The sequence below is a fragment of the Anguilla rostrata genome, chromosome 16 (assembly GCF_018555375.3).
Source record: "Anguilla rostrata isolate EN2019 chromosome 16, ASM1855537v3, whole genome shotgun sequence".
Classification (NCBI taxonomy): Eukaryota; Metazoa; Chordata; class Actinopteri; order Anguilliformes; family Anguillidae; genus Anguilla; species Anguilla rostrata.
In genome coordinates this window covers 31,561,900-31,583,777 of record NC_057948.1, presented here as the reverse complement: position 1 = coordinate 31,583,777, position 21,878 = coordinate 31,561,900, and the positions used below count along the sequence as shown (strand labels likewise).

Sequence of the window (21,878 nt, the reverse complement as noted above, 5' to 3'; positions counted from 1 at the left end):
CTTTCAGTGCCTAAGAATGTCTAAACGGTGCACACATGAAAACGAAAAAAGGACAGGTCATAAACTGAAGACATGAAAATGGCTTCCATGGACTGCCGTAGCTATACTGAGGACAGCCAGCAGGAGGCAGTATTGGTCATGTGATCGACACGACAGAGTGCACACGCACACAAAGGCGGCGGGCCAGGCACCGGGGGGGAGGGCGCATGCAGCCGCACTACTGAGGAGCGGCCTAAACGCACATCTGGGGCCCTGACGCAGCGCGCGGACGGCAGGAGAGGGGCAGGCGCCAGCCGGGGACTGGAACGGAGCGGGGACGCGTGGCGGGAAGAGCGGGGGACGCGTGGCGGGAAGAGCGGGGGACGCGTGGCGGGAAGAAGGCATCGCCTGGCCGCAGATGTACAGGCAACGAGCCGCGTGTCACGGAGACGGTCGTCCACCGCCGTGGAACGTTTCGCACGTTTAGGTACGGCGAACAGCCCTCACTGGCCTGTGCTCCCGCCCCCCTAATCGCTGTTAAACGCAGCACAAGGGCAGGCCCAGCTGCAGCAACACTGCCCTTACTGCTGGCGTCACACAGAGCTTACCCACAATGCAGCTGACGCATATATATATACACACTGCTTAACCGAGTGACCAAGAAACACAAATGAGTCCTACCAATTAGCAGTCACAAGGACGAACACCAATATGTATATTTATGCAGATGAAAGAACAGAATTTCCACCAAAACAGGAATACGTACAGCTAGTTCACTTGCATCATACATTAGAAACCTGAATGATAAAAAGCGAACCAAACACAAGCAGCTTTTACGTTTACTTTAAATGTGGATGTAGCAGAATTATGCCACAGGGCTTTTGTGGGTTGTTTTTGATGGCCAGAATTGAACTCTCCTGACTCCAGAAATACAGAAACAAGAAAAGTACAAATACTGGGGGTGGAAAGTGCGTCACGAATATAAATCCGGATGACTTTAGTTCAATTTTAATGAGTTAATCTCTTGATAGTTACAAGGGAATTAAAGACTCTTTTTTCATCAAGGACTGCAATGCTTCTGATGGCAGGAGTGCCCGTTCTGAAAATTAGAATGAAAATATGAATAATTCCCAAAGAGACAGCAACACCACAAAGAAGAGCACTGTGCAGTGATCACCTTGCCTGGTTCACAACTCACAAGCACGTTACGTGAGAACACAAGCAGGGCTGCATCTGTGAGCCTGTCTCCATTTAAATATGTGCACACACAGCGATTTCGCTCTGTAATTTTCACATCGGCAATTAAAGTATCCCAGGCCGGCTCTGAAAGCGCGTAATTTACTGCGGCACGCACTTTAAATCAAGCGCTGCCGTTCGCCGACAGACTCGCGTCTCCAATCGGAATGCGCGAACCGGGGCCAATCGGCTATCTCCGCTATCGGCGTGTCGTCTCTCTGCACAGTCACAGGCCCCAGCGCCCACCGCCGACGAAAATACCCCCGTGGAGGGGTTTCCACAGGAAACAAACAACAACCGAAAAAAGAAACTAAATGAGGGTTTTGATTGTAATTTATCGGTTTGCGGGAGCTCCTCCTGCGCTTTTGAGGTCTCAGGATTTATGATCCCCCTGGGGGTTGGGGATCAGATGCAGAGGTCAGGGAGGAGCATCTCACCACACTGTAAAACTTCCACGATCAGACTCATCAACACTTCTCACGAGGACGCTGTTAAATATAGGCTATCTGCTCTGAAGGTCCTTTGTAGAGACAGGAAAAAAAAAAATCCAAATCTGGTCAGGAAATATGTCTTTAACAATTTAACTTTTTTTTTTTAACCACCAATTATAATAATCTAGTTAGGACTTTGATTAAACTGCAAGAGTCTTCTGTAATTACTTGTTCTTTAGAAAGCTCACGAAATACCACTAGAAAGCAGAAAAGGATGCGTTTAAATGGTCTTTAATTGCCCTGTTATATAAGTGATACTAACGTTAAGCACTGTCGTAGGGGCTATTTTCTCTTCAGACAGATTTGCATTTAAATTAGTAAGCAATTTGTTATGCCACGGTACCTTAAGTACATTGCCTCCCATAAGCTTAATCACCTGGCAAAGAGGACCCTGAAGAGGCACTTTTCAGCGGCCTTGCTATATCAATTAGCTATGGATAGCGGCAATTGTAGCCTCCCACTATGAAGGTACATGATGCAGCGTCCAAGAATATTCCAGAAATATTGAAGTGTGAAACAAAATGAATAAGGGAAACTGACTGAGCAATGTGGGGAACTAATATGACATCTCAATGGTTAATACATAAATGAGTAAATAAATGAATAATCACACTGCTTCTTTCAACTCCTTTAAAGACACTCTTTGCAGCACTGGTGGACATCTTGGTGTATTAAGAGCACAGCTACTGTAGTTATCCAGGTGTCACATGAACCCCAAGTGAGTCAATGCAAGACTGTGTGAAAATGGCCACCGTATTGAGAGGATAAGGTCAGGTGTGGGCCGGAGCAGGATAAACCCAGAGACGTGTGTGACTGGGGCAGGTACGCGGACGTCGAGCCTGGTCACCTCTTGCAGCTGGACGCATCTTCCTTCCAGCACGGTGCACGTGTTGCCCCTCTCAGCCAGCTGTTTCTGCAGCTTGATCATCTCCACGTTGTCCTTGATGGTAATCCTAAGACAGACCAACACAAGAGAGTTTTTTTAGTTTCTGAAGAAAACACAAACAAAAAAAATAATAAATAACAGAACAGTAGCATAAGGCACAGGTAGCACACAGCCATTCTGTAACGTCACCCCTTAGTTATTAAAAGTCCAAACATTTTAACTGGAAATAATGCTTGAAAAAGATCATACACTTGTTTGCAATTTCAAACAAAAAACAACAGAAGTAATTGTTTAAAACTCCATGCATGTGCTCCACGCATACCAAACTACCCAAAAATGATGGGGACAATTACGTCACAATTAAGTCACTATTAGAATTTCACACACACAGCGATAGTAGAAAATCTTCTTGTATGTGTAAGTGCATCATAATGTATGCATTAAGAAGAAACACCATAAGGGGGGAAAAGTCATCTGCATTCAGTTCAGACAGAGGACTTCCAAAAGCTCCCCACACATCTGTGCTGCAGCTGAGTGTGGAGCGGCTCCATTTTTATGCCTTCAGATATCAAAGAGCCAGGGCTGCTTTGGCACTGCCCGAGCCGTTGTCCATTTAGGGAAGACAAATAAGCATCGAACCTGGGGCGCTGTCCAAAAAAGCAGTCTTTGACACAAATTCTGAAACGGGAACTTGGCTCCCCAACGTGCTATCATACATAAAAGCACCGTGGCGAGCTTACACAAGCATTGTCAGGATGCTTGTATTTAGAGCACTAACGCAGGCACGCTTTTTAAATTTATTTTTTTTATTAATCTCAGCACTCCAGCGTGGAACACCACTCGATGGCTTGGAACGTTTTCGGTGAGCGTTTTTCTATGAAGAGGGGCATGGGAAGATACTCAAGGTACGCGGTGTTTTTGTGAGACAAGCACACTGAGCCGAGCCCAAGCGCTCCGCTTGCCGACAAGCTTGTAACGCCATAAATATTTCAGTTCACACACTGATCGAACAAACAAACAAGAAACTCACCGGTCACGTTCTAATCATCCTCCGTTATTCTGGCCAATTCTACGGCTAAATTAACCTCCCTGTGAGCGTTACAGCTAAAGCACAAACAGATACTTACACTCTGACCTGCACAATTTATGAAGCATTTTATAAGATGCTGTCAGCCATAATTTATGGCATAAGAGGAGATAAAACGCAGCCATTTTGCCACTGACTAGAAGCACGAACGGCGAAGATCTGAACTTCCTTTGATGCGTTTCGAGGGCACGTGTCCCATAAAGAACATTTTTTGAGGTCTCAAGATTGTGTCAGAGCTGGAAAACAGCTGCGAAATCAAAAGGACAATGTAAAAGCAAAGCAATGTCATCCTTTACAAATGACTATTTGTAGTGAGAAGGAAACCAATTTGTACCACGGACATTTTTAAAGATATTGTGGTCTTCAGAGACGCACTGAAACTGATGGGACTCGATTGAAGGCATAAAGGCCAGAGAATTTCTTAAAGTGGACTCCCCAACCTCCCCAGCCTTTCTCTGTCACACAGCGTCGCTTCCATTACGGGAAAAGATTGATCGATACCGATGTTAATTTCCTTTCTTATTTTCTCTCTCGTGTACACACACACACACACACCCACCGACACAGCAGGGCAGAAGGAGAAACAAATGCTTTTTTCTCTTCCTCTGGTGTTGGGTGCAATGGCTGGGCTTTTCAAAACTGTTGCAACGTGAAAAGTGTTAAGAGTTTTCTTAAATCCTGCTACACGATATTCAATGGAGACGTTCCAGCGTATCGGATTCAGTTCGGTGAAAGGAGCCTAACTGGGCGACAAAAAAACAGTTATAAAATACAAAATCATGCAGCACAATTGTGGGCAAAAATCTCGAAAATATGATTTAAGATTTTGAAAAAATATAACAAAGCTTGTCTGCGGTTTCCCTGTAATTACCCTCTGGCTGGAAAGAGAAACAAGAGAAGCGCCCAAGCGAACACGAGACGTGGCTCCGATGCGACGCTGAAAACAAAACGAGATCGTCTAGCGAGACCACAAGGTGCGCGTGTGATGTCATAACCGAACCGCGGCTACGAGAGGTAACCCGCAGCACACACACACAGCACCACTTCAAAAGCACAGGAAGTCAGGGTTCTGAGATCATCTGAAAAACTTGACGATGACAGAAAGGGTCCAAATTTCACATTTTCAAACCATTATTGTCTTCCCCTGGGTGCTGGTGAACAAATTTTTTTTTTGCTTAAGAAAAAATACTTTAATTGCTTGAATCATGCACTAGATATATAAGGCGATAAACATTTCAACTTTGTACAGCAGTATGAATCATGAGGGTTTTCTGTATAGATTTATAACTGTCTTTATGTGAAAGGCCATGCAATAAGTTAATGCTTTTGAAAGGAGAAAAATCAAAAAGCTGATACGTATTCAACAAGAACAAATACGGCCTCTTCTAAAATTGTCGTAATCGTTTCTGGTTGCAATTTCATGACATCAGGTTTACGTACAATAAATATTCTCAGAGAAATTACCCGAATCAATTTCATCTTAAAACCAGACCTTCTGAGGAGCGGTGTTGAGCGTTCTCCCATGGCGCAAGCACTTGACCGCGGGACGGCGGGGTGCGAGGGGCAATTATCTGAGCCAATAAACTGACAGCCTTGTCTCCAGTTCACTTACAAACATCCACCGTCGTCATCGTCGCCCTCAGGGTGCCACTGGTGCGTTCAGACAAAAAACGCGGGCCAATTCACAGCACGTTTCAGATTACAGACGTGTCCTTACTCCATTTCAATTGGAGACAGCACTGAAAGCTGTTCTTTGTTCAACTTGTGTCCCACATTTGCTACTTCTTCTGTCACACGCACGCACACACACTTCAGGCCCTATAACTCTTGTCTGTTTCATCTTACGATTTAAGCCTTTAGAGTAAACATGACATTCGTCTCTTTATCTGATCCCACAACATGTAGATCGAAATGTGGAACATGGCACTTGCTTCCTAGAATTCTTCAGTACATTTACATATGCACGCACATATGCACACATGCGCACACAAACACACACACACACACACAGACACACACGCACAAACACTTGCACCCACAGTGTTTACCATTTAACAATGCATGTCGCAGCAAAAGATAAAGACAAAGATGTGTCTGTTCAAGCCAATTCAGACTTCTGTAAGGGCACAAATCTTTAACTGATTAAATATTGTTCAGAACACATGGACAAATAACAGCCAACATTTTGGTCACAGTAACAATAAAAGACCATGACTAATGAAAGCAAGCAGGTCTGGGGTTCCACATCAAAGATATTAAGGGGGTTTGGGTAGCCAAAGTTTGGGGTTATCGTGATCCCAAAGCAAGGTGATGGACCGGTTAGACACATGCCGTGAGGGGTTTGTAATCATTGGTCATGACTGACTGTTACCACATAATGCTGGTTTGAACCCGTACTCAACCTCCAAACAGAAGGAGTGGAACAATATGCATATGGTATGTCCTCCAAAGACCAGACAGAGGCTGACAGGCACATCTAAGCCAGCATCGTAAACCTCCTGGGGACAATTCTCAAATGATCGTGCAAACGGTTGAGGTTTCTCCCACACTTATGCTTTGCATAACGCCTCATGACTTCATTCAATAAAACTACACACAGCAGCAGCATAACTGAGTACAGCAGTTCCTCAGCAGCAAGTATTTAGCATGCTGAATATCCATTATTGGCGAGCGTGCTTCAAAACTCATTCAGGAGCACATAAATCTCGGGAAAGTATGTCAGTGATTGAGGGGTTTGTCTTACTTTATTTTGCTTAAGAAGAAATGGACCATCGACAAAACTCGGGAGGGGCTGGGGTCGCCCCCTTTTGCACTCATCTGGGAGCTGAGTGGTGTCGGGTCCGTGGAGGTTAATGAATCTGTGAATCTGCACCTTTCACAAAAGTAATCATGTCTGAAGTTCTAATATTCCCCTATAATCTTAACAACTGCTTTGCGTGCCCCAGCTCCAGGAGTGATTTCGTAACCGTCCAGGGAAGGGACTTCAAACGGGTGGGTAGGACAGTGCCCCTCAAACGTGTGCCTTGGCGGGGGCAAATGGGGGGGCTACAGTGCCACTCAACGTGCGCCCTGTCTGGAGGGGGTGTGGGGGTGGGTAGAGCCCCGCGCTCCAAGCCGTTTGAGAGCGCAGCTCTAAGCTCTACGCAGCATGACGGGCTCAGAGCCCAGGCTGCAGGGGGCCCTCAGAAAGGCCCAGGTTTTGTATCACTAAGACACGATTCCCCACTGCGCACTTCCTCAGCCCGGTCCCCCGCGTGCCGGCGCGTTTCATCACAGGCCAAGTTCCCGCGTCCACCCCGGTCTTCCTCTGTCCCCCCGCCAGCTGCCAGAGAGAAGCCCCTCCCACCCCTGTGTGAGGCTCACCGTCCACTTCAACCCGCGCGAGGCGGGGCCTAAGAGGTGCGGTCTTTGGGCAAATGGACGAGTTTGTGGACGAAACTGTACTCAACTCGCCCTGCTGTTTAAAAGTGAACCTGAGCTCACTTGCCACGTGCTATTCATCTGGGTATTCTCTCCACACCATTTGATTTCTGACCGAACATGAAGGAACAAAAGCCAAAGACTGAAAACCTGCTTACATGAACTCAGGGGGAAGGCATGCACAAATTATCATTAAAGACCACAAACTCCCCTATGCAAACAGCTAATGTAAAACAGCCAACTTCAAAAGCTTTACACTTTTATATTTACACCACAAGCAGCTCCTATGCTGTCTCTAACTATCAACTATTAATGTCATACCTCAGGAATGATGAAAGTAAGTTCAGCGTGGAAATAAGTGGACTCTGTATAGTGTGAAAGTGTAGAGACAGAGGGGATTTCAGTGAGGGTGTAGGGTACAGAGTGATCTTGAGTGAGGGTATAGGGTAGAGACAGAGTGGACTTCAGTGAGGGAGTAGGGTACAGAGTGATCTTCAGTGAGGGTATAGGGTAGAGACAGAGTGGACTTCAGTGAGGGAGTAGGGTACAGAGTGATCTTCAGTGAGGGTATAGGGTAGAGACAGAGTGATCTTCTGTGAGGGTATAGAGTTGAGGCAGTGTTCTTCAGTGACAGTAAAGGGTAGTATATGGTAGACACAGTGACTTGTATGAAGACTGCAGTGAACCATGGACCATGGCCTGTAATAAAGTGTAGGGTGGAGACAGACACTCACCTCTGTCCACTGGACTGCTGCTCTCTCAGATGTAGCAGTAACTCCTCAGACTCCTTCTCCTTCTTTTTTAACTCGTCCTGCAGCATTGCTCCTGCTCTGTCCATATCATCCATCTGTCCCCTCTGTGACTCGATCACATTCTCCCTGCACACACAAGCACACACACGCGCACACACACATTACATTAGACACATTACAAAACATTACTTTAAGTCACTAAGAGCCAACTGCAGGGCTATTCAGACAACTTTTGACTAAACGTTACATGACTTGTGATATTGCCCGAAAGATCCAAATATTAATTTGTTAACAGATATCGGGAGGGCACACAACTCTTCTGAACGTAAATTCTAATTTAATTTCACAATAATAAACCCACTGAAGTACTAAAACAATACCACTGCTTATTGTGTTCAGTCACCAAGTATTTAAACCTCAGACTGAGCACCTATGACCATTTCTGCATCAGTCTGAACACACACAGCAGTAACCCTGGGTGTAAGACCAGGAAGGTGTTCGGGGTGCGTACAGGTTCCTTATCTCGGCCCGGGCCTCATCCAGCAGGCTGTGTCCGTATCGGGGTAGCAGGGCCTGGGGAGGCCGGGAGCTCGCGTCCAGCTCCACGCTCCTGGATCCTGGGGGATGGGGGGGGGGGGGGCGTTAAACATTCCTCAGGGCTGGGGACGCGCGGGACAGTAACGGCCCCCGCTGCCGGTTCACATTACAGCTCAATGAAGACAAACTGCCAGGACCCGGCCGCCATTACGGCTCAAAAGAGGAGAACGCGTGACACACGAGAAAATATAAACCTGCTATAAAAACAGGGCCAATCACAGGGCGGTTCAGCACCGGTGATGCGGTGAGAGAGGCTCCTCCCCCTGACAGATACACGCACACAGCAGAGAATATACCGCACGCCTCTGCGTTCGTTTAAAGGCTTTTCCGCCCGACGCTGTGTGCGTGTGACGTTCTAACAGAGGGCCTTCTGCGTTTCCAGCCGCCGATGTAACGGGCCTCCCGTAAAAACCGTTCGGCGATCGCGGTATTTAAGCGGCAGGAACAGCGCGACGCCTCCTCTTTACGGGGTTTGGAACCCGGCCCGGGTGCGGAGGTAGGCCACGTCTGAAAGGAGAGACGCACGCCCGCCCTGTCTGCACACCACGCCTGTTTTCCTTGTGGTGGCGTGCGGTCATTTCAAGAAGCGTAATTGTCATGTATTAAATGGTGTATTCAGTACATACGTATGAGGTTGAAACAGAGATACATTTCATATTTTACTGCACATTTTACCACAGTTTAAGGGTTAAATGTTTTTATTTTTTAAACACCAGTAGAGTATCAAGATTTGTTTTACATAACTGATGAGTATAAGCTTCAATATCTGTTCACTGTCAAAGCTGTCCAGGTTTCTGAGAAATGCCTTCCTATTATGCATGAATACATTATATGTATAATTTCCCAGCAGGAATTTTGGTCATATGTATATGCTATATTTAAGATTATTTGTGTTGTTAATGTTTCTTTTCTTCTCCTGTGCAAACTGATTTACACAGCCCACAGGGACTGGGTATCTTCTGGTGTATGACAGGAGAAATAAACTAAAACTAAAAAAGTACATTTTTCTAAACCATCATATGCATGTTCCTTAACCTTTATGCAATAAGTCACGCTGGCATTAAGGAGATTCAAGCTACTGACCTTTACCTCTCCTTCCACAAACATTAGAAGTTATTGCCAAGCAAATAATCCTTATATTACTCATTTTTCAGTTCAGCGACTACAGAATCACAGTAAGTGCAAAAAAATGTCGAATTCAGCAGAAGGTTTTAGAACTACGCAGGCAAATTTGGCTTCTGAGGAGAATGCTGGATCTTAAATGGGACTTTTCTGGTAACAATTAACACTGACATGGGTTAGAAAGGCACCTACGTTGGTTTTAGGAGACCACAGACTGGAGAAGCGGCCCTGTGAGACATGCAGAGCATTCATAAATGTGCTTTGTGTGTGCCATTGACTTGGCGTGGGCTGGGTACATTCAAAGGGGCAAATTCCCCGAGGGTTCCAGGGGGCAATTACTGCATTTCCCAGAATGCTAAATTTCTTTCAGGCTGCGGTTATGGTCTACGTGCTAAATGATAACAGTACAGTGATAGCAGTGATCATTCTGTCAGAGAACAGCCCAGGGTGGTCTTTAATCTGAGCTTAATGAGGCTGTGGATGTGTGTGTAACAGACAGGTGAGGTGTGTGTGTGAGTGGGCGGTGTGCGGGGGGGGGGAGGGTTGGGTGCACCTTTGCCGTGGGCGCTGTGGGGCGGGGCGGGGGTGCCCTCCCGAACCCGGCGCAGGCCCGTGTTGATGCGGGACGGGACGTGGCCGTAGGGCGTGGCCCGGCGGCCCTGCACCAGCAGCTGCTGCTTGGCGGCGAGCAGACGCTGCCTCAGCCCCTCGTTCAGCTTCTCCAGCTCCCGCACGCGCTCCTGCAGCTCCTCCACCAGCTCCTCCATCCCCACGTCCCGCGCCCCCGCGCCTCCCTGCTCCTCCCGCTTCCGGTCCTTCAGCAGCCGGATCAGCTTGGTGGCCATCCTGCCCCACAGCCGGAGGAGAGGAGGAGGAGGAGGAGGAGGAGGAGGAGAAACGGAGGAGTCACGGAACAGAGGAGGAATGTGAACACTCAGCAAGAAAGAAGTAAAAAAAAAAAGAATAAAATCTCATCTGAAAGGAGACATAATCACTGTAAGGCTCCAGTATGGAACCTGAATAATACATTTCAGGTTTTGATATAACTATTACTGCCTGTGAAGAGGCCTTTGATGATAATTGAAACCACTGGGCAGCAATCTGCTTTATAGCACTGACAAATAAGGGTTTCCTAAGGCTTATCGTTGAAGGTTAGATCACGGGGGGAGCACATATTTGCTCCATATGCTCATCGACTACCAAAAACGAAAAAAAATAAATCAAAAGCACTTTTGAATTCGAACAGCAGGCGTACTGCTCAGAACAGTTGCAGGCAGAGGATGTGGTGAGTGAAACGTAAGGTTAGCAGTTCTATCAGCAATGGTAGAAAGAAAGGTTCACAATGGTGAGAGAGACTATTGTTTGCAGTTTTTTTTCTTCCCCTCAGTGGCTTTCTCTGCCCTTCCTGTGGAAAACCGCACTACAATTTGATAATGCAATATAATGTGTAGGTGGCCCAATATAAATTGTGCAATGGGAAACACATCGTCGTTCATGAAGGAACCCATCTTCAAACTTATGATTTAAAAGGCTTCGGGAGAAACAGAGAGCAGGGGCTAAGGCTGGGTCTCTGTGCTTAATGCAGACCATGCACAACGGGCTCTGTCTTCCTTTAATGCGCCCTATTGTACTTCTGGCACGAAATCGCGTCTACCTTTGATTTCTGCCAGGCTTCTCTCATTCGCTCATTATATCATAAAAAAAAGGGGGAGTCTCGTCAAAAGGGGTCGTCCGGAGCTCAGGCGATGTGGAGTAACGCAAAACATGTCCAGCAGTCGCTGGGACCAGAGCGTTCAGGGGGTGCGAGCACCGTACAGGCGGTTCGACCAGCTGCGGCAGGGCAAAGATTCCATTTGTGCGCTTCGTCCAAAAATCTCGTAAATGCCCCGAAACCCCCCGCTCCCCGCTTGTAAAAAAATCATAAGCAAAAAAAGTGCACATCCAGGTGAGCGAAGAAAAAGTATGCTGCAAGTCAAAGGGACTAAATTTCTGTTACAGTTAAAAAAGTGCCACTGATGTAAAATCATGGAGGACTAACAATACTTCCCAGTCTCTACCAGTCTCATTTGAAAATAAAATTACTGCTAAGTTTCTTTTTTGACCACACAAACCACAGCGTCAGTTTAATTGTAACATTGCTTTAATTGGCCCAGTCAGACCTCACTGAACTGCATTCTACTATCCCACAAACGTATCACACTAAGCACTCCTAAATCCTGTAACAAGCAATGTGGAGGTAGCAGTACTACTGTGTAGTGTAGCAGCAATGGCAAAGCAGAATTATAAGCATGTGTACTTGACTAATACATAATGGAGTTCACTATGAAGAGATTGAGTTGTATATATTTATCTTACTGCTGTCTTAATGTTTTTAATTAATTTATGTGAATGTTCAACTCTAAAGACTACTTTTTTTTTATAACGAAAACTGGTCCATAAAACTCTATTGACACTGAATACTTCCTGAAGGGGGAGGAGCCTCAGAATGCGCCTCACTGCGGCACAGACAGGAGGTGTAAGGGCGGGGACCGCAGCACAGACCTCTTGATCTTGTCCTCCTGCTTGTGGGAGTGCTGTTTGAGCAGGAGGTTCTCCTCGTGGAGGCGCAGGAAGCGGTCCTCCAGGTCCTCCCGGCTGATCCGGGACACGGCCTGCCGTTCCCGGGCATTCTGCGCTGACGACGGCTCTGCCAATACAATTCCAGCACAGCTTTGAAGGCCCCGCCCCCCACGCCCAAGCTGGGCCAATAGGAGCGTCTTTCAGCTGCCAATTCCTCCATCACTTGGCTTCACCTTTCTATTCAGAGATTCCCTTTTAATTGTCAGCTCAACACACAATAACACTTGTTATGAAATATATTTTAACAAAAATGAACTAAATAACCACATGACATATATTTAAACATGTTTTTAGTAAGATAAGAATCTACGACAACTGACTGATAACAGTGTAAAACATGGCAACAGATTATGACAAATGTTAAAATAAAAAGCTGAAAATGGAGTATAGCCTAGAGGGAGCGCGTCAGTGACAGATATAATATCGTCCTCAATATCATTTCCAGAAATATTAGCAATAATCTAACAATTTCCTTTTGCTCATCTGATAATACCGTCAAATCCATATGCTTCTGTTTTTATACAGTGGATGCATATGGATCTACTTTCTCAGTCTTTTCTTAACAGAAAAGGGAAGACGGGGAATGTCTGTTACAAATAGAAATCAAAGAAGACCTTCTGTTTATGGCAACAGGATGTCAGAGACAAAGAAATCTTTGAAAACGAGAGAAATTCGGAGCTTTTACAAGACAGGTAAAAGGCACACGTGTCTTCAATCACTGCGAGAGGTTCGCGCGGGTCAGCCTTGCCGTAAAAGGGAAGGAGATTACAAAGGGAAACTAACGAAGACTGATCAAAGTGTGTAACGGTAATAAATAGCAGGCGCTTGAAACCTTGCGGCCCCCCGAATCCAGCCAGGTTCAGGCTGACGTCTCTCACGGGCACGTCCCCCGCCGTTTCATCAGCTGCGGCCGTCGACATGGCTCAGTCTGAAAAAACAGAACGACAACGCGCGGCACCGCTGATCTGTCAAACAGGCACAACGTGACGCGTTCCGATAAGCCCTAATGAGATGCTGTTTCATGAATAAGTGTAACACGAGGGCTCCCAAACCTCCATATGCGGTATGCAATTTGAGAATTCAGAAATACAATTTAAAACAAAAACAAACCTTACATTTCAAAAGCAAAAATCCTACATTTTACCAAAATGTCCCTAGGTCTTAATTTGGCACCTTACATTGGCAGAGTTTACAGAATTTTGCATTGTTGACATTTGAGTGTGTAAAGCAGCTGATTGCACTTTTAAAGTGCAATCACTTGAGAGGTGAGGTGTTCCGTATGACAGTTTCTTTGGACTTTGAGAAGGCTGCTCTCGCATACCTCATACGTGATTATTGCTGAACTGAAATTACACACTATTGAACAAAAACCTTTGTTTCAGTAAGTAAAAAGGAGAATTTCAATGCAACAACACCAACACATAAGTATACATTTGCAATGCTACTATAAAAAGTAGGCTATATAATAAGAATGAACAATATTCTGATGTAACTTTGTCAGCAGCATAATATTGTCTTATGTGGTTTAGTTTACGGGTGTTAATCATTTATTGGGTAATCATTTAGAACATCCTCTAAATGGTTAAGTGTTTATTTGACACGTTATTATTATTATTTTTATTGGATTGATTTAAACTTAATCCACAAGTGCCATCTTTTCACTTTCTCCACTTTCGACTGAAGCTCCAGAGGGTTTAATGAATGCAGCTTGGTCAGTCTCAGTGGTGACTGTAATGTTTTTCATAATTTCATTAATGCATTTCATTAACTTTATGTTTCTGTTACAGGTGACACGTTTTAAAATTCACGACAGCGCGGTGGAATGATGTTAGCAGTTGAATTCTAAATAGTTTCTGATCCTGCATGACTTGGAGACTGAATATGGGAGGCAAGACTGCTAAACCAGCTGACGCACAGCCTCTTGTCTCCAGATTCAAGCACTGGCACTGAATATCTCAGCGATGTACGATACATTTCCCCAAACTGTTTTAATTTCAGATGCCTTATATCTGATCGTTCCATTTACCAGAACATATTAGCCTATTTATGCTTTCATCCCAGTGGAGAGAACAGCCTTCCCATTGACATTTTTGAATCATATGACATTTCTGTTTAGATTGTGAGTAGATGTAAATGCTTTGGCTTCACTCAAAAATGCTCTGTAAAGATGTATTCTCATTTTGATGGAAATTAATGCAGATACCATTAATGACACAAATGGGCTTTATATCACTGGCTTGTGTATATTAATGAGCCAGTTTGTTAAATAGGTGTTTTGATTATAAACCTTCTAAGTTGCAAAAGCATATAGCTATGGCTGGACGAGTCAATCAGTTAAAAATAATTTGGGGATTATTATTATTATTATAAAGCTTAATTTGACATGGGTACTATTATTATTCACATTTGATAAACGAAAAGTAATATGGATGACGGATGGTATAGCATAATTTCCAATATAAGATATAACGTTGGCTAAAAGTAATATTCATTTAGGCAAGCCGTGTGCAAATGTTCATAATGGCACTCATAAATTAAAAAGCACGGTTGGCCTGGCTTAGTTGAGTTTCTTAGCGTGCATGTCTGGTTACAACCACTACTAAGTTAACTACGCAGTTGACCAACTTTCTCAAACGAAATTACAACAGAGATGACAAACCCAACTACCTAGCAAGACACAGATACGTCAGAATGCAAGCCAAAATTATGTAGCTATCTGCACTGAGGGTACATTAGCTAACATTCCAATTAGCTAGCTAACTAGCTAGTTTGCTTAAGCCAACAGTTTACAGCAACGGTGGCAGGCTAAATAAGACCCATAACAACGTTAGCTAACCAGCTAACGTTATTCGCCCGCCTGCTTGATAGATGGTCACGCAGCTGCAATGTACTACACATCAACAAAAACAGAAATGATCATATATCAATTAAAATAAGCATTAGCTAACGCTACATGTACTGTGTTGTGTTTTGGTCAGACACGCAAGCCAGTAGCTAGCTAGCAATCTTAGCCTTACCTTTATGGAATCACAGAAAACCATTCCACAGCGACCGTTGCTAACAAACAACTCATTTTCCGTTATGCGAAGCCACTTCCTATAGGAAAACTTGTGGGATATGTAGTTTTCCCATCCATTACACTCTGTTTGTGCATTTATGAAGCTTAACCACACTTTAAATCATGGCAGGGACGTATAATACAGCGATTATTTAAGCAGTTGAGATCATAGTTTGGGATACATTAATTAGTAACCAAATGTTGCTAAATCGGTATCGGTACCTAGATAGCGGTAACTTCCAATTACAAACTACATTTCCCAAGATACCTTTAGCAGGGCTCCTGGAAAACGATGTATCCAGCTCTAGAAAGCGAGAGAAGACCGAATGCAGTGGGTTTTTTTATGTGATAAATGGTCTTTGTTTAAACTTACAGAAATGGATACATTATACAGGTAGCTACTCTTGAGGGATTGGAAAATAGTTATGCCGTAGTTTTCTCCTTCACGGTCTTGGCCACAGCTTCAAATGGCACATGGGCTTTTGGATCATGTAAGACAGCAACGAAACTATGTAGGACGTGGTTCCTCCTGTTTATTGAGGCAGCTGTGGTGACCATATGAACTGCAGACAGAACTTTTTCCAGCTGGCCATCAGAAGCTGAACTAACTGTTGTTCCTTTCTTAAGAGGAAAGGGGAGACCAAGGACAAAAGGGCAACGTTGGAACCGTTTCTGTTTCCAGAATCTCTGAAGAATGACATTGTTGAATCGAGTCAATCGTTCATCCGCATAGCTGCTCATTTTCATGTAATCCATCTTTGTAGTAATAATATGATATGGCAATTTGGTTTACTGCTGTGCTTTACAGACAATAAGATGAACTACATGCTTTTCATTGTCAATGTAATGACAGTGCAGCTCTGACATATTTTTTCCATGTATTGTTCATATATTGGTTTTACCACCTATTATCACCTTACTTTTTTACCCAATGTACATGTATTTATGATGGCAACAATAAATGCAAATCTATTGTAGCCTATGATTTATCTTTCAGCAAGCACCATTGCTGTTCAGAATTGTGTTACACTGCAGTTGTTTTTAAGTAGCCTACATAAACACTTGAAGTTTTAATTTATTTAATTTTGGATTTGTTCTAATCTGAATAATTTTTTGGTTGGCACAGAGATCTTCTCTGGCATTTCTTTCTTTTCAGTGGCAGCTCTGCCTGAGTGAAATGTTATTTCCTGATATGTCTGTTCCATATAACATAAAAGCTGTTGTCCAGTTCTGATGCCTAATGTCTAAAATGGAGCAGCAATAAAAATGAATATATGGCAGTCCAAATAATGATCACATAAGGTCACCAGATGCTGCAAGGTCTTTTGGATATCCCAAATATCACTCAGTTGGGGATAATTTGTTTTCTGTGGTTGTGAAAGCACAAGCTGTTTGGAATGTAATTACTTAATACTCATTAAAATGGTTTGTGCTTCCCTGGGTAATTCTGTTAAATTAACAACTAGGAAGGCAAGAGCTGGTTATGTTGCCACACCTCCAGACAGGGTTAATCAATTTCCCTCACAAAATGCCGCCGTGTGAATTAGTGTAAACCCAACAATTTATGATGACTAATACAATCATCCTGTCATGTCAGGCGCGGTGTTAAACCAGAGAGGATGTCTGCTTCAGCCGAATCAGCACCTTATTTGCCACCAGCCATTTTGTTTTAGTTACGGTATGGGCCGCTAGCGCTATTGATGGGCCAATAATTGAGAAATAGAGTGGGCTGCTCACATAAAGCATTCCTAGCACTACAATGGCAGGCGACACAGAAGCCCATGAAGAGTGTATTTACTTTTGTGGGGCCGGGCCTTGTAATAAATGGCAGCACACCGCGCACCACTCCTGACTTCATCAAACCCCCGCTGGTTCAAAAAAAAAAAAAAAAAGGGGAGAAAAATACTGCTCGGGCTGATAATGATACCATTACACTAATGGGACCCGCAAATGAAAGAGAGCCCCAGACACAGTGCTTTATTACCAGAGGGGGTCATTTCCTTGCTGCATTGGTAATGGCCAGAGTACCGAGTATTGATCAAGCCGTCATGCTACTAATCCTCTATAAAATTACTTATCACAGAGGACGTGTCGATCCGGCCGCAGCCCGTGCCCCGGACCCTTTATGGCCTGCTGGGGAGGAGGCCTGTTTGGCTGTTTACGTCGCTGTGATTTAGGGCGGTGTGGAATGGTGTCCTCAGCAGGGCCGATTACTCCCTCTTGTCTCTTTGTTTCGGGGGGGGAATGCAACAGCTTTCATTTAATTAAGGAATAGGGAATTATCTGATTCCACTTGCTTTACTGCCCCTGTTGGATACTTAAAAAAAAAAAAAAAAAAACAGCTGTGGAAGGTTTTGTGTGTGTGTGTGTGTGTAATTGAGCTGTACTGAAAATTAAGAAAAGCCTTTCCCTCTTGTGTCATCAGCAGATTGTTACAGGTCTCAGAGCATAGTTGATGCCATTCTCCATTAGAGCACACTGCAGATTTAATGATGGATGCAATTTTGCTCAAGAATTTTAGTTGGGATTTTTTCTCGATGTCTCCGGGCTGGAGGCAAAAAGTATCACATGAGCAGACAATTTGGATTTTTATACAGCAGAATAATTTTTCTGGCTCAAAGTATTTTACTTAGCTGAGGTCTATATCCATTTTGGGTCTAACAACATTGCATTTTCTTTAACCATATGGTCTAATGCACAGATGAGCAGTGGGTAATGAAATGTTTTTTCAGCGAAGGCAGACATAAATAATTACCTCTGCAAGATCGCAAACTATGTGGTTAACCCTGCTATAAATGAAAAATCAATTCAAAGGAAGGGGTCTCCAGCCTTCCTACGAACAGGACTTTAGGTCTGCCATTTCTCTGGCCTTTTTTCCTGGCCTGCTCGGGCCATTTATTTAACGATGTGAAGTTTCCTCATCAGCATATCCTTCATCACTTCCACCCTCAGCTAATCAAATAGTTTACCTTAAGGGAAACATTTATCTCCGACTTTAATTATTACCATTTCTGCGGCCGTAAAGATATATATTTCTGTCTTCAGGAGGCCGTAACAGTGAAACTAGGTATTGATCTAGGTGTTTGGTCATTTCTTCCCGCCTAGCCATCAATATCGTGCCAGCGTCAGTCCATGCTGTGGTTGACCTCACAAATAGCCCCCTTTTTTGTTCCCATTGGAGTTCAGTGATATACTATTCTGAAACCTAAATCAATGAGTGAATATGAAGTTTGTAGTAATATTCTACGACCCGAGGCCTGTGCTGCCGCATTGATTGGATGTGAGTTGATTAGTCGATTGTGAGGGACCAGCCCCCCCCCCCGCATTCAACACGAATTTGTGGTTGACCACATTGGATCTGCCGTAACAGAACATAATGGTGTACGGCATTGAGTCAACTTTCCCTTAATGAAGGTACAGGCTACTAGTTCATCATGTCTACTGATCCTTATTTGCTACTTATTTTGAAATAATGTGCTTCACTAAATACAATAGCATGAAAAACAGTGTCATATGGATGAGGTTCCTTCTACTGTACTTTGCTCTTAATGTATTTCTCCCCTTCTGCTTGATTTTACATTGCACTTTGTTTGTTTGTTTTTTGGGGAAGATTGTGAAATAGGATTGGCTTTCTAAAGTATATTAACATGTTGAGCAGTACGTACAGGCATTTTCCTGTCTACTAGGCACTATACACTTATGTCTTCTGGGCATTGCTCTGAATGAATTAGGCAACTGTTTGATGGAAGTGAAAATATGCGTCCGCCACAAATGTGATGCTATCATCTGAATGTGTTTCACTGATGCCATGAAATACTCTTTTAACACCTGAACGAGAATACATTCTGAAGTACAATTTGGTTGAGTTTGGATTTGGGACTTAGTACCCCTTGCACCAAATTTTTTCCCTGTTAGTTTAAAATTGAATGCGATCTGACCCTCCGGAGAAAAGCGATGCAATGCTTGTTAACAATGCTTGGTAACCACGCTTGGTTACCGCCTCTTACCTGGCTGTGATGTAAGGTGGCTGGCTCAGGTCGTTCAAGTGACTCTGAGTGACCTGGGTTTTGCAGAGTTCATCTGTCAGGCACAACGTCCTATCACAACCCGGCATGTAAGAAATGATCAATGTAATCAATAATCCATAGCGGTGGCTACAGTAGTAAAGAGTGCTCAGCACACTCCCCTGAATAAACATGCGAATGACCTCGCAACCCCAGGACGAGGGGGGCAACTCTCCGGGGATTTCATTAACTATTCGAGTCTAAGGTCTGGGGAGGTCATTATTTTAATTTGAATTTGTTTGGTGCGCCGTATTTCACACAGCCGGGATGCAGACAGTGACAAGCTGGTTGGTGGTCCCCACCGTTGCCTGTCCAGGGTTTTTGAGATGGCAAAGAGCCATCTGTCACAGGACTGGGGAACACACAAGAGAACAATGGATCTGGGGACATCGTTACCAGGGCCCTTGTCAAGTTCTCCGGATCATGAATAGGACTTAGCATGAATGAACAGGACATATGTAGGGCAAAATTTCCACAGATTTATATATCATATTATTTGCGCTATTGTGTTAAGAATTTTTAATGCATCTGAAGACTGAGGAAGTCAGATTCAACATTGTAAATAAATTGTGTAGCACTATGTCAGAGGTATTTGCACTGAACAGTGTCCTCACATATTGTGGAAAGGAGCACAGGCAATACAATCTGAAATTACACAAGCCATTGTGTTTACCACCTGCTCTTTTACTAGCTTGTGTAATTTCTCTTTGCGATTTTTTAAATTAATTGCTCACCTTTAAAAAGAAATGACCTAACAGGCACATTGCCTAAAATCTGTTTTTGATTAGAAGTTATTAACATCTCATTCATAAAATGCTTTTCACAAGCCCCTGTAAATATTTACAGTTAATTAATTAGTACGTTTCACCATAAATTAAAGTAGCTGGCACTTACCACATTGCTGTGGGAGACCATAGGAGTGAAGATTGCCTCATTGCTCTTGCTAATTTTATTTAAGCCAGCCGAAGCCTGTAACGCTGTATCTTTCTTAATATCCCACAACTTCACCGACAGTATTTGGTACAATTTGATACAATTTTAAATCAAGATTTAAAATACAGAATGTTGTTTATTAATAAAATAACATTTCACAACATCTCAGTAATGATTGGATTGCTTTGAATTTTTTTTCCAGCTTTGAGTCCTGTTGGTTTTCTTTTGTGCAAGCCTTTTTTTTTTCTTTCTATTTCTTTTAACCTAGTTCTGTATGAAGGACGCCTGAGCAGTAGTTGATAAGCCTAAACTTTGCATATATTTGTGATATTTGTGATTTGAGACGGGGGAGGGAGGCCTGAGTTCCGGCCGCCAGTTTGACTGGCACACTGTCAGCCCCTTCTCTTTTCATGAATTGGCAATGGTCTCATTTAAGGCCCGGAGATGTGTGCCTGGCCGGACGGAATGAGTGCGCTTTGCATGTTCTCCCTGAGACAACCGCTCCGCGCTGCCACGCTGCGGGCACTGGCGCGTGACAGTTGCCTTTCATCGCTGTCTTCTTAGCGCTTAACCTTTGACCCCCTTCCCCCCCCCCCCCCCCCACCCCCCCACTTAGTCGCTGTGCAGCGGTTGGAGCGGGCTGGAGCGGCCCTGAATGACGGGCGTCGGCCGGGCGGCTTGCTTGTCATTATTTGACTGTCAGGAGTCGGCCGCCACTGGGTTTCATCGCGATTCCCCACCTTTTGTTCAGCAGTCCGTACCTCCGGCTTCCAGCGCTGTCAACCACATGATCAAAAGTGCATAAAATGGCCCTGACTGAACACCCCCCCGCCCCCCCGTCCTCTCTACCTCTTCCTCCTATCATAATATAGGCAGATTTCCGCCTTCCTACTTGTCTCCCGTTCAATTTATTCACATGAGTCTTACTGGGGCCAGCAGGTCAGATCTTGTTGCCATGGTTAAAAAAACTGAACTGTTGTCTCCGGTGAGGGAGGGAGGGAGGGAGGGAGGGAGGAGTGAGTGAGCGAGAGGAAAGTGGAAGAGAATGAGGCACGCCGTTTGGGCCTTGTCTGGCGGTCCCGGCCTTGTCTGGGCCGCCCCTGGGTTGCGAGGTGAGGGACCCTGCCAGACTTGGGTCAGCTGTCAGCCGCAGAGTCGATTGCGGGCGGGTCCCGTGATGTTGGGCCAGCCAGGGGTCAGCCACTGTCATTTGTTGCAGAACTGTTGAAATAGTGCAGCTCTCAAGCATGTACTGTAGGCTCGGCTGTAAGCATAAGGGAGAGCTGCAGTATTACAGTAACACCCTCAGATGTCCCTGGCTGGTGGACACTACAAATAGCGTTGGTGCTTGGTTTGAACTGATTTATTAAAGGTGTTTGAACTCAGTATGAGGTGAGACGGGATGGACATATCAGTCTATGTACACCCGGGAAGTTCATCTCTCATGTTTCTAAACAATGCTGTTGATGTCCCTTCTGATCCAAGCTGTGTGCCCGACTACAAAAACCAGGACAGTAGAGGTTCTGTCTCTCTCTGTCTCTCTCTCTTTCATTTCTCTCTCTCTCACTCACACACACACACACACACAATTAATCTGTATGTTTGAATGTGTAAAACACATATTCTTTAAATTT

General features: G+C 44.4%; 1 protein-coding gene across 1 annotated transcript in view; it reads right to left on the bottom strand.

The window, feature by feature from the left end:
* rpgrip1l (RPGRIP1 like) overlaps positions 1–15,297 on the bottom strand; it is a 59,010-nt gene extending 43,713 nt beyond the window's left edge. The window contains exons 1-7 of the mRNA XM_064312470.1: positions 15,207–15,297; positions 13,022–13,117; positions 12,112–12,256; positions 10,124–10,416; positions 8,363–8,468; positions 7,834–7,977; positions 2,554–2,659 (exon numbers count right to left, since the gene is read on the bottom strand). Of these exons, the coding sequence (XP_064168540.1) occupies positions 2,554–2,659; positions 7,834–7,977; positions 8,363–8,468; positions 10,124–10,416; positions 12,112–12,256; positions 13,022–13,109 (882 nt within the window). The 5' untranslated portion in view covers positions 13,110–13,117; positions 15,207–15,297. The remainder of the gene's footprint in view (positions 1–2,553; positions 2,660–7,833; positions 7,978–8,362; positions 8,469–10,123; positions 10,417–12,111; positions 12,257–13,021; positions 13,118–15,206) is intronic.
* Positions 15,298–21,878: the final 6,581 nt, after the last annotated feature.